General features: G+C 40.4%; 1 protein-coding gene across 2 annotated transcripts in view; it reads left to right on the top strand.

Moving 5' to 3' along the window:
• The window catches only part of LOC135494794 (ATP-binding cassette sub-family C member 4-like), a 107,406-nt gene that overhangs the window by 37,011 nt on the left and 56,662 nt on the right, over nt 1–13,733 (top strand). For both annotated transcript variants that reach the window (XM_064783078.1, XM_064783077.1), the window contains exon 2: nt 8,210–8,320. In XM_064783078.1, coding sequence (XP_064639148.1) covers nt 8,210–8,320 — 111 coding nt within the window. The remainder of the gene's footprint in view (nt 1–8,209; nt 8,321–13,733) is intronic.

Below are 13,733 nucleotides of genomic sequence, written 5' to 3'. Positions count from 1 at the left end.
TAATGGTGGTTTTTACTGCAGGTCCATTCTCCTAATTTGAGATGCGATATTTGCAATTGCCATTGTGATGACCTTGCACTCTATGGCAATCTTTTTTCTTCATTTTGAGTGTCAGACATACAGGGTTTAAAAAAAAATTCAGTCAGCCAGTAGACACGGGGTCTATTCTCCTAATTTGAGACACGATATTTGCAATTGCCATTGATGACCTTGCACTCCACGGCAATCTTTTTTCTTCATTTTGAGTGCCCAACATACAGGTTGTTTTTTAGCTCAGCTGACAAAGTCAGCGGAGCTAGTCAAATAGCTATTCGATTGGTGTCCGTCCTTCCACCCATCCTGCCATCCTTCCATCATGCCATCTGTAGACAAAGTTGGGCATTTTGTAATCATACAACCGAGGCACTTCAAATCTAGTCTTGCTAATAAACACCGCAGAAAATGTTGCTTACGGAAAAAATTTTGGGCGATTCGACTCAAATTCAGCTCCCCAGGGGGCAAAATGCGTAAATGAAAAAACAATTTTTTGACGCTCTATTCCAGCAGATAAAAGCTTGAAATAAAGTTGAAAAGGTCTTCATGATACAGAAGTTTTGATATAAAATAGATTAGTTTCGATTTATATCACCAGTTGGCGGTAGTGAGCAAAACTGTTGTTTGACCCCGGATGACCCCGCTTTAAATTTCCCGCCGAGGTTACCTGGAGTACTATCGTCAAGAAAATGGCGGTGACATTTTTATTTCTACCGGAGCGATGATTTTGTAGGGGATCACGTCCAAAGTCCGCACGCGAATATTCGCTGCGCGAATCGGGGCGAAAATTCGCCTGGTCGAATATCGCCACACTCATTCGCCTCCAAATCGCTCCCTGCTTCGGCGATTCTATTATGATCAGGCGAAAATTCAGACTGAATAAAAATCGCAGGCGAAAATAATAATCGCGCCTAATTTGCTCTCACCAACCATCGGAACGAAGCGAATATTAGAGGCCTATATGTGTTGTAGTATGCCTATTCCGACATCAGCTGATAGCAGACGGAACAAAAACACAAACTGGAATTCCCGGTCAACCTGACTGCAGTAATCATATACATCACATCTATCCACGAGGAGCTACACAAATTTGGCACAGAGGTCTGAGGTTCTTAGTATTATGGTATGTATTCCGAAGGATTGCGGCAGAATGTACCGAATCATACAGCTAATCATAGTTAGGCTTATGTTTCCGAGTCTCAGCCAACCAATCAAGATTGTTGTAGTATCCGGTTAACCTAAACAGCGTCCACCAGCGTTCACCAGGTTTAAAGTCGGGTATAAAGTCATCAAAATAAAATTTTGTGGCCAAAACGTAATACGTAAACCATAAAAAATACATTTCCTAAAAATGTCATGCTTATTTCTTTTAAGACCATTAGATTTTACTTTGATGGCTTTAATGTATGTATGTATGTGTTTAAACCTGGTGGACGCTGTTTAGTATGACCCGATTTGTTTACGTGACTGCACTTTTCCGCCAATAAAACAAGACGAAAGTCGTTGCAAAATCGTTCCGAATTTCGGACAAGCATGCAAGAGCCACCAATTTCGTAAAATCGCTCCATTATCGCCTGGAGCGATTTTTGGGGCGAAATCGAAGAATTGGCGCGATTGTGGGCGAATTTCGCATCTGACATTCCGGCGATTTCATATTATCGCCTCACATTCGCCGGTCGATTTTCGGACAGATTTCGCAGGCGAAATACTGTAGGCTGAATTTCGCCGGCGAATATCGCGTGCGGACTTTGGACGTGATCCCTAAGTGACGAATTTTCTTTTTTAAGCCTTTACGGAAACGTATTTTGGTACGAAACTTCACACGTTTATAGAAAATATCAACAAGAATGTGTTCAAATGCCCTCATAACGATGAGTTCAACAGAATTTGGTCAAAACAACCTTCGAATGGAGTCAACTTTCTTTGCGAAATTGAAGCGACGACCTCATTATTTATCGTAATTTATGCAGATCTGAGTCCAGCTGATGGGTGATGTTCTGATTTGTGTTCAAACTATTGGAAACTTCGGAAATTAGTTCTATTAGTTCTACTATTCTGCAGGAGTATATTATGGCCATTGATGTTGACAGCTAAAAGCACGAAAACTTTGTTCAGGTTTCTCGTCCAATCACGTGACCTCTCCAACACTCGATAATGCACTCTTTTCGTCCACGTTTTAGGCCAATCTTCGGCCTGAACATGAAATCTAATAAGCGCAGTACTTAAATCAGATGTTTCTCTCGCCTTGAAAACATTCCTGGGTAAAATCCATTGAGATTAGCCGAGTTAATCCACTTTTTCCGTGCCTAAAATCTCTGCCGCTGAATTCTATAAATAGAAACTATTAACATCGCGGCAGTGTGGTTCCCATTGTGCGCCCTCCCACTTCACACCATGTCAGGAACTTTTACGGAGAGAGAGGGCGTGCGGTAAGAAGAATGGCCAAAATGACGTCACGTTTTCCTGGCAATGTCTCTTGCCAGACCAGTCAAGCATTGGGAAAGCATCTTTACAGACAACGTTAGTGTAGAACTAGAAAACGAATATGTTAATTTGCAAAATTAAAAGCAGATTTCACCACTAACCAGCCAAATCGGAATACGACGGCGCAAAATGTTCTCGCTTTCCTCCTGCTAAAAAAACCCTGTTCCCGCACTCCTATTTTAACTTATGCCAAGGAATATGATATGATCTGTTTTCACTTTTTTGTAATTAAATGGTATTCATATAATGAGATCAATAGTAGTGTCCGTGTCAGATCCCATCATGGAGGTATAAATAATTATTTATACCTCCATGATCACATCGTTCAACTAGTCTTCTCTCCCCAGGTGCCTCACACGGACCTTCACGTCCCCATACTCAGGACCAACTCTTACAATATTGCCCTCAAAACAACCCTGGAGTCATGAATTCACAGGTGCTCCTGTGAAATCTCAGTTCTAGTTTATTTATCAAACTTTATCGAGGGTTATCGAATCGAATGGATGTGTCGATCGTTGGGGCGGATTGATATGTGGTTAGGTTGTGCGTCCAAGGCGATTAGGTCATTCAGTTAGTTTGAGAAAGATCATGATCATGAAGATGCGTGTTGTGTTATCATAACTGGAAAATAAGTTGAAGTTATTATTAGTACTACGATTCTTACATGAGTAAAAAGTAGACGTTTTAAGCAACACAATAATGTTACTCCCATAAAAAAACTGTCAATTCTCCTTACCACTCACAGAAGCCAAGCCATTGCTGTTAAGTTATGCAGGGGCTTAATCAATTACTTGCACTCCATGTGGGGTGAATAACATTACCTTTTGAACGGCTGGCTGTAGGGGGATGATTGGAACAGCCGGTATACCTGCTGACCTGCTGAACCGAGGTTAATGTTATTTTCAATCCACGATTGCAGGTCACCTGATTTTCGAGATTTCGGGGGAAATGAAATTGTAAACAAACGCATGTGTGCAGTTCAAATGTAAACAAAAATGTATTTTTGGTACTTTTGGTTGCTGGACTTGGGTTTTCCCGCAGTTAGGAGCTGGATCAAATTGGTGGTCTATTGTGCTGTTTTACTAGTCAGAGGTAGCCCTTGATTATGAAGGGATTTTCAAATTAAGGTGACCATAGTCTTTTATGTGCTCAGCTCACCACAGCTTTCAATACTTGATGTATCTGAAGAGGCGCGCGGAACCTGACATGGCCTTACCAAGGAGCTGCTAACTTTGCCTTTTTGGCTGAGACATTGCTTCATGTAGGACTAGGAGGAGCACGCATTTCAAAGTTATAGTAGTGATAGTACAGTTGGTTCGAGCCATTTGGAAGCCGACATGTGAAGGCCTATCTGGGTTCTCCCTCTTCTCCGTATAAAAAGGGGCATATTGCTGACTTAGGAACAAGGCATATTGACATTGCCTCATCATCTCTATGGGACCAATTGATATACTTTTATATGCACGCATACATCGTGCCATTTCAGGGTCCGAGTCTGTGGACAATTGGTTTGATTAATTTGTCTCTTCGATATTGCTCCTTTATTGCATTAGATTTTCATCGCAATTCGATCTATTCAAGATATAGCCAATTTGAACCTGTCTGCGCCAAGGATAGATTGGTTCCAGATCGACTCACTATGACTAGGAATACGCAGTAGAGCACAATGTCATGAAAAACGACCCTTTGTATTGTAAATTCCAATCACCTGCAGGACAGGTCAATTTCTCTCAATAAAATTAATTTTGTTGACTCCTGTAATCTCTACCTTATCAAAAAAAAAAGAAAGTGGTGCTAGTCCCAAACTGGTAATTTCAATTTATTTTGACCTCTGTTAAATCATGATACCTCTCAATTACAGACAGCATTTTGTATCCTTGTGCTGTACAACCCAGCCTGGACATACCACAGTTGTCCATGGAGAATTCTCATCCTCTCTGACACTTTTTTTCTGTAAAGCTACTGATACAACATGCTGAACTAGGGATATCTTCCGTTGCCTCCTGTAATATTTACATACCATGGCTGATTAGTTCAATCATATTTCATCCACCTGGCAGCTCTGCATTGGAAATTTTAGTGGTATAACGTGTTCTCTTGACCTTCAAACAGTAGTATAAAGCCGATATTTACTACTTTATACCCTCAGTCCTATGTTATTAGGTCATCCAGCTGAGCGCCAGGCCCTTGGGCCTCTTGTTAGAAATTCAGTCGGCCAGTGGACACAGGGTCCATTCTCTTAATTTGAGACACGATATTTGCAATTGCCATTGATGACCTTGCACTCTACAGCAATCTTTTTTCTTCATTTTGAGTGCCCAACATACAGGTTGTTTTTTAGAAATTCAGTCAGCCAGTAGACACTGGGTCAATTCTCTTAATATGAGACACGATATTTGCAATTGCCATTGATGACCTTGCACTCTACGGCAATCTTTTTTCTTCATTTTGAGTGCCCAACATACAGGTTGTTTTTTAGAAATTCAGTCAGCCAGTAGACACTGGGTCAATTCTCTTAATATGAGACACGATATTTGCAATTGCCATTGATGACCTTGCACTCTACGGCAATCTTTTTTCTTCATTTTGAGTGCCCAACATACAGGTTGTTTTTTAGAAATTCAGTCAGCCAGTAGACACAGGGTCCATTCTCCTAATTTGAGACACGATATTTGCAATTGCCATTGATGACCTTGCACTCTACGGCAATCTTTTTTCTTCATTTTGAGTGCCTAACATACAGGTTGAAACTGTGTTAGAGTCCTGGAATTACTCAAATTAAATTGAATTGTGGCTGAAAATATTGTTAGATGTGAACATTTCTCAAGTTAAAAGCTCTATTGCATGTATGTGAAACTAGTTAATTGCAAATAATAAAAGAATTTTTATATCAAATATTTTAAGACGAAAAATACATGTCTTTTGGATTGATTTATCTGCTTTTCCAACAACTGTGCTAACTGACCTAAAATGTACAATGAACCTTTTACAAGTAGAACAGAAACATTTCGTGTGCACCACTGTGGCAGCCCAAAGGCAGTGTCATCTGTACAGGCTTTATTCGATCTGTAATCTGCTGACAACGATTGCTTAAGTTCAGCTGCGTATTCACAGATATTCCCAAGTATATAAGGCATGATACTTTCAGATATGCTGTTTTGACATTTTCGCTTCGAATGATATTGATAATGTCAAGCATTTTTGCCATTATGGTAGGGAATTTTCAGCCACTTTCATAGACAGAAAATAACATCTTTCACTGGTGAACAATGAAAGGTATTTGGTGTCAAATGTGGCACTTTGACATTCTCATACTATAAAGAGAAGTGACATGCATTTTTTTGCTGGCTTCTCATCTCATATTGGTCTTTAGTCTTTACCTCTCCTATGGAGTCACAGCTTATACAAGGCTGTGGCATTCGTTGTACATTAGTGGAGCAAATTTTACTAGATTACTAAAACTTGATGGTTGTTTAAAGGGAAGCTATTGGAATAATTGCCCAGTCGACCAACAGTTACAACCTTAACACCTACGTAAACTGCGTATTCTTAACAACAACTGTGGCTCTTGGTTTTATAAATAAACAAACACTAATGAGTGAAATGGATGATTTTAATCTACTTGTCACTGCTTATTTTTGAATCAAGTATGCCGCCATCTTGGTGATTTTAACCTGGTCTCCTCCCAAACGGAGAGTCGATGTCATCATGGATGCAGCCATGTGACAACATAACAAAATGGATTCAGTCAAATCGAATCAAAAGAAGTCAAATAAAAGTAATCTTTTCCCTTGCGATGCCGGACGATAATGACACCGACAGTTCGTCAGTTATGTCAAGCGATGTGGAAGGTTCTTTGGACAAATCATTTTGAGGTTTTGGGCTTGGTTTTGGCTGAGGTTTTGGCTGAGGTTATGCGTTCAAACCGGGATGTACAGAAGAAGAATTAGTCACTCGCGAGGAGCAAGCTACATCCGTGACGTCATTCGCCCGGGAGATTTGAACAGACATGGCTACCCCCGTAAACTGCTTAAATAAATGCAATTTTCTGCACAATCTAAGAATATTTATCATATCCTTGGTGTAGAGTATTTGTTTGTCATGTAACTTGGTATGTATTTGTTTTAAAAATATATTGATTTTGTAGCATGGATTCATTCCAATAGACTTTCTTTAAGCTCAGCTGACCAAAGGTCAGCGGAGCTAGTCTAATAGCTATTCTGGCATGCATATGTCAGTCCAACTTTTTGATTTTATGCCCCCCAACATTTTGTAACCGTAGGAGGCAGAGTCATGAAACCTGATGATCGAGTCACTCTCGCCGACCTCTGATCAGAAACCAAAAATCATATCTGACCTACATTTAGCTCACCAGGTGGCGTCGACTGAATCTCGTTGAATCTCTGTATCTCTGTGACATGCCGTCAAATCAGTTGAAGTCAGTTTCTATGTGTTCAGTGATTAATGAAAAAATGTTTTCTACAAAATAGTTGAATTTTTTTTTTTTTATTACAAGAGGGCGCTCGCTAAAGCATTTTTTTAAATTGTGAAATTAAAAAATCTGCTTGACGATGTAAGCTATATAACTGCGTCAAATCAGTTCAGCCCTTGTTCAAAATGGTGGTCATGTTTAGTAAATCATTTGAGGTGAATGGCAACTTACTTTCAATCCGCCTAAATCTTACCTAATTGATGCCATCAGTATTATTTTATCCCCTCAGCGTGTAGAAAATGTTTCAAAAAGAGATAATATCTGTCATCTTTAGAAAAAGATTCATGCATGTGTGGTCAAAAAGATTTTTTCTAAAGCTATCTAGAATCGACTGGTTTTTCTGATTACTATGCAGACTGCCTTAACAGCTTGGCCCAATGTTGTGACCATGCATCAGCTGGACTGGTTTTTCACAACCTGCACTTTAAAGGAATTGAGAGGTCAGAATCTAAAAATTTGCTAATAGTGGCATGTTTCGTCATTATTTGTCCCAGACTCTTCAAATTTGTTATGTTCACACTTATTCGGCATCTCTATATGATGTTAAAGATAAAGGTCAATGTGAAATACTTTGTTTGTGGTAGGTGAATGTAATAAAATCATTTGCATTTATCTTCAGAAATATTCTCTTTGTGGTCTTTGAATGTATGTCCTTGAGTAACCCTTTTGAGCCCAATTTTCCACAGAAATACAACCCCATATAACCCAAGTTTCTGGAGTTGCAAAAAGCTGTAATAAGTATTCTATGTGAAGGGGTGCCAAGTAGGTTTTGGCGACAATAGTCAAGATCGGGCAAACAGAGAGTTTTTTCTTTGGCGACTGAAGTCGAGATTGGGCTTCAACAAAGTGTTAATGTAATCAAACTTGGTTGAAACAGTTTGACCTTGACCTGATATCAGAAGTCACAGAGGTCAAATTATCTGTAACCAGAGCAGTGACCACATTCATGTCATCAACCACGGGTGAGCACATGACCCCTGCCCATTTCTTTTTAAATGTGTGTTCCCTGCAGTGGCTAAGATTTGACGTTTGCGGCAATAAACATTTGCTGAACTAAAAATAGGCCATCTCTTGGTGAAAATTGAAATGATAATTTTGCTGGTACCATATGTACAATCTCGCGCAAATTCTTTACAGGTGGTTTTTGAGAATAGTGCTAGTTGCAGCATCCTAACCATTTCTTGTGTCTTCTTATTGTAGGTGGTTAAGCCCTCTCTTCAGCAAAGGAGCCAAGAGTGGAATAGAAAAAGAGGATTTGTACAATGTTTGTGAATGCGACTCAGCGGATTACCTCACAGAAAAGCTAGGAACGTAAGTATATGCCCAAATCATACTCCAGTCCCAGACTTAACTGAATTCTATTCGCTTATGATTGTCAAGTTTCTAATGTAGTAGAAATGTGAACAACAAGTAGTTGCTATGAGTTGAAATCTAGCTTCTATGCCTACCGCCAAGGTTGTTTCGGCCATAAGACGGCTATCCTTTCGACCCAGACATTCTTCATTGCCTTGAGTATGCTGAATTCCCCTTGGGTCAAATGGTACAGCTTTTGCCAAACGTTATGGTCTTGCTGCTACTGCCATCACATTATGGTAAGTCCTGCGACCAGCTAAAGCACAACGTAAACGGGTGCGTCTATTTATATAACCTACCAGGCACCTATGACATCAAGACGATTGTGCGTGATTTAGCCTGGCAAGAACAATTGTCAATGTCATGTCGTCATGGCTACACTGAATATCGTATGCAACGTGAGTAGTCGCTAACCGATCACTAGTTTCAGCTGTTTCTTTTCCTGTGCAAAGTCCAGTTAGCACAGATCCATGTGCATCCGGAGGTGAGCTTTTCTTATGGGGCAGCGTCTGTCGTTGTCTGTTAGCAAGGCATGTTTTGTAACTACTGGAGCTATCATCTTGAAACTGGGTACATATGTGCCCCTATAAAATGACACCTGGAAGACAAAATTTCAGTCAGTTTGATTCCTGATTTTGCCACCAGGTGGCTCAAACCAAAAACACAAGTAATGCTATATGTCCCTAACTAAGGGACTCGATCATCGCCAATTTTTATCCTAGGTTCATGTAATGTTGACACATGACATATCACACAGGTTTTTGATTTGACCTACTTATCAAGGTCACAGAGGTCAAATAGCATAAATTGGTGACACATTTGGAAACTGCTGCAGCTATTGACTTGAATTTGGTACTTACGTGGCACTTGTAGACTAAATTTCGGTCGGTTCAATTCACCAGGTGGCTAAAAATCGAAAATAATATCATTTCTGTGAAAGTGGTGAGCACAATGGCTCTGACCATTTCATCAAGGTCACAGAGGTCAAATAGCATAAATTGGTGACACATTTGGAAACTACTCCAGCTATTGACTTGAATTTGGTACTTGCGTGGCACTTGTAGACTAAATTTCGGTTCGGTCCAATTCCTGGTTTGATTACCAGGTGGCTAAAAATCGAAAATAATAACATTTCTGTGAAAGTGGTGAGCACAATGGCCCTGACCATTTCATCAAGGTCACAGAGGTCAAGTAGTGTAAATTAGGTACATGTATGTTTTGTAACTACTCGAGCTATTGACTTGAAACTCTGTACGTACTTACAGCCAGGTCCACGAGTATGTATCGGGTTTGGCACCTTACGGCCCGATACGAACTGGCCAGAAACCGATTATGGCTTCGTTTATTGTCCGATACGTACACACAATCTATAGCCATGATGACCTAGGTTTTGCAGCACACGAACCGAAATAAATGACGTTACGGACCTAGGTCATTTAGAGTACTGACCACGATCATCGACTGATCACCCCACGCAACAATACGAACCGAGGATGATACAAACCGGGAAAAAGGTGACGAGCCACATCACCAATGACGCTACGCCAGGCGGGCAGGCGAACAATTAATACATTCAGAACACAGGGATATTTGGCCTACATTGTACCTACGTGATTAGCATGCAGCTGTGAAATCAAACATGCCAGATCGTGTATATAAGGCTTGTGGGCTGAAAGAGTTAAAACCGTTAGAAAAACAGTTTACCTGTTAGACACCGACGAAATCAATTGAAACTGACCAAATTTCTGTGCAGAATTATTGCCACGTGGAATACATTGGGCATCTACACCTAGTAACAAAACTAAGTGTCATGTTGTACCATCGTCGAATCGTACCCTGGTCGTGTCCTAGCACTGTACGGTCCTAGGTCTGCCTGATGAGTGTGCAATACGGACACCGCGTATCGTCACCTAAATCCCATCGGCTCGTATCGTCATAACTGTTGGGTCATACTTGATACCTTTTTGGTTCTTGTTTAATGTTGGACCGTACCATAATTTACCTCGGATCGTAATCAACATATTGTCTGCCAGTTCCTGGCCAAAAAATTAAATCACCATCAACCATCATCGGCTCGTGTCGTATCGTATTGTACTTCAAATTGACCAATCATCCTTATTACGTTCCCAGTTTTGATTGGTTCATTTTGTCTGACGTAATTCCGCAGAAAATTGAAGTTTGTTTACGATAAAGAATTCGTGGGAAAGTTGACATTTCACTGTCTTGACAACAGGGGAAAATGGATATGTTTTATCAAGCTTCGAACTTATACGTAAATATTCGCACTTATATTCTAGCCTTAGCCAATGATTATCATGTGTAACACATATGAAGTTATGACATGTTTTCAATCGAAGTATGTCCCACTCGCGACCATCTTGACTCTTTGACATTGCTGAGCTTTAAAGACACTGTGCGTCAATCCCTTGACAAAAAGTACAGCATGCATTTGTATGCACTGTATTTCAAGCTGAAGTTGATCGGCTATTACTGACTCATAAACGGCATCGCTGTAACAAGTTAGCGTGAGGCCACTGACCATCGCTATTGCTCAATCAGCGGTCTGATATCTTGGCAAGTGTGGCGTTTTTGTGTCTCATTCAAAAACCACAATATGCTTTGCGTTGAAATTTATACAGTGTCTAGAGAAGATTAAAAGGGCAAACCTTGTGAAGTTATTTTGAAATCAAGCTCATATTAACAGTGCAGTGGCCATGGAAAGTGAGGTCTGTGTGATCGAAAAACAGGTTCACCTTATGCTGCTTTATTTACCGCATAGAGATAGTGTACATTGCATATGGCAGAATCAGCTCAAATTTGGATTAGGTGCACTGTAACGTGTGGTGCACCATATACAGAAAAATGACACGTATTTCTTCAGTAGTATGGGCGGAGGTAACGGAGGCAATACTGCTGGAAGTTCAGTGTGACTCGCGACAAGCACCAGCTCGTCAGCCGGGCAGTGATTGGTCAATATGGGTGACGTCAATAAATAAACATCGAGCACATGGCTAATTTAAGTTTTTTCGCATCATGATTTTGTGAATTTCTCTCAACTGCGTCATAGGTATTCTATTTAAACCAGGCAATTCCATCAGTTGAGATCTAGAATATCCGGCGATATGCTTTAAAACATTAACCAAGTCGCCATTTAGCGAGAAAAATGGCAGTATAAAAAACAATGTGGTGGGTCGTCCTGTGCCGGTCAGTATCGTGTCGTATTGTATCGTCATATCGTGCAGTATTCAGACAATACTCAGGCAAGACCGAATCATACTTCACTTTCTATCGGCTCATACTATATATTTTATCGGACAGTACTATGAATTTTTTCGGGTCGTGTGCTCGTTTCTCTCAGACCGTAATGCAAAAATTCATTGTACGGTATGCGCACAGTACGATACGGTCCGCGGATCGTCGTCGGTTCCTACTCTTCTTCTTACTTTTCATGGTTGCATTGGTCAAAATTTGTAATAAATGTCCTCCATCTTAACCAGAATACAGTAAATTGGAAATACTGACGATGATAGTTCGGACCATATTCACTCATGTCTTTTGATGCCCCATTTGAACATGATGTCCCTGGTCATTTCATTTATTCCAGACTTCACTGAGGGGTTTCTTGAATACAATTCAGCTTCAAAATGAACCTTGCTCAGGATGAGATTATTTTGCTGCATGAGTCACAGATGGCTACTGCATGAGTTATGGTACTCGGAACTGGCCCTGAACGAGCACTTGTTTACCATTGCCGAAAACATGTCTAAGGCAAGCAAGACTTCATTGAACTGAAAGTATTCTGCAGCATGTGTGACTCTTCATATGGATTGCCGAAGAAGTGGGCACTCATTATTCTAGCTGTGTACGTTAAGTGAGGTATTATGATATGAGTTTATGAAGTTGAAAGGATATCTACACAAGTCGCTGCACTAATCCTACAGAATAAAAACTCGCATAGAGACATACAAATTCTCTGAGGGGATTATGTGAAGATGCTCTTTGGAAGATCAGTTTTTTGGACCTCAAGTTTGCCATAATTTTCAGTGTGTTTGTGCATTGCAGTCTGTGCATACAAAATAGGTTTATTGGCAACGTTACTAGAAACTGATTCCAGTGCTTATGCCACTTCACATTTTGTACAAAATGTAACTGGTTTTCTGTCCTACTTGAAGCGACATGGCTTCCTCTCTTTTTCCTTTCATCTCTTATCATACCATTTGCAAATGAAATTCTTTGGTGAGTATGTGCTTGTTTGTGGACAATAAGACCTTTTCTCATTATGAACGAGGTCTACTTTGTAATTTGCTGCTGAAAGTGTTGACCTTTAGCGACAATTGTAGGTATGCTATCCTGAGATGAGAGTTTTGTCTTCTTTATTGCGGCTTTTATGTTATCTATTAGTAGCTCCTTTGCAAGTTATGCTGTAATTGGAAGTAGGAGGGGATCAGCACCATCTTACAACATGTATGATGACTGAGTAACACTGAGTTGCAGGAGGCCCAAGATCTTCGGATCTTAAGTGGCCCATAGAGGAGCAATTTATGTCGCTTAAAAAATATTGGCGAGTTACCACAAGGGCTATGAACTTGAACCTTTGTAATTAGGACCCACTAGGTCAGGTGACCTCCGACACTGAATTACAGTCCAGTCTAATTCTCGTCCTGGTCACCATGGGGTCAAAAGTGAAAGCCTAAAAAGTGTGAAATCTCGGTTAAAAATGAGTTGTTTTCGATGAAAAAATAATGGTAGGTACCGCTAGCAAGGAAACATCACATCATGCAGGTTTTTGATTTGACCCAAGTTTCAAAGTCACGGCGGTCAAATGGCGTAAATTGGCTGTTTGAGTGTAACTATGGCATGTTTCTTAACCGCTAAAGTTATGGACTTGAAACTTGGTACCCATGATCCCCTATGACAGATAACCTCTGACCCCGAATTTTGGTCTGATCTGATGCTTAACTTGGCCACCAGGGTGCTGAAAAGGTAAAAAGTGCAATATCTTGCTTATTAAGATCGCCACACACTCACAGTGTGGCGGTCTTTCTTATTTTCACCGATCTTGTATCTCTCTATCTCCCGTCATCGTCTGCGTAGTACTGCGCCCCCTTCCACTGTGTAGTGTAGCACCAGGACAGGCGACCAGTCTCAGTCTTCTCAACAGAGGTAAAGAGTGGAAGAGAATGAACTAATCTGTCTTGTCAGCACGATAACTCAAGAAATAAGCCATATATCACCTAAAAAACGCCACTTATTGTAGATGATGAGATTCCTGATGACATTGGTTAAGAATAAATAAGTTTATTTCCGATAAAATTCGTTGTTGTATTTTCCCTCGTGAGGAGATTGGCAACATATCCAGCAAGCAGCGTAT

This window comes from Lineus longissimus, chromosome 10 (assembly GCF_910592395.1).
Source record: "Lineus longissimus chromosome 10, tnLinLong1.2, whole genome shotgun sequence".
Classification (NCBI taxonomy): domain Eukaryota; kingdom Metazoa; phylum Nemertea; class Pilidiophora; order Heteronemertea; family Lineidae; genus Lineus; species Lineus longissimus.
The sequence above is the reverse complement of the archived record's forward strand: the minus strand, read 5'-3'. Positions and strand labels throughout refer to the sequence as shown.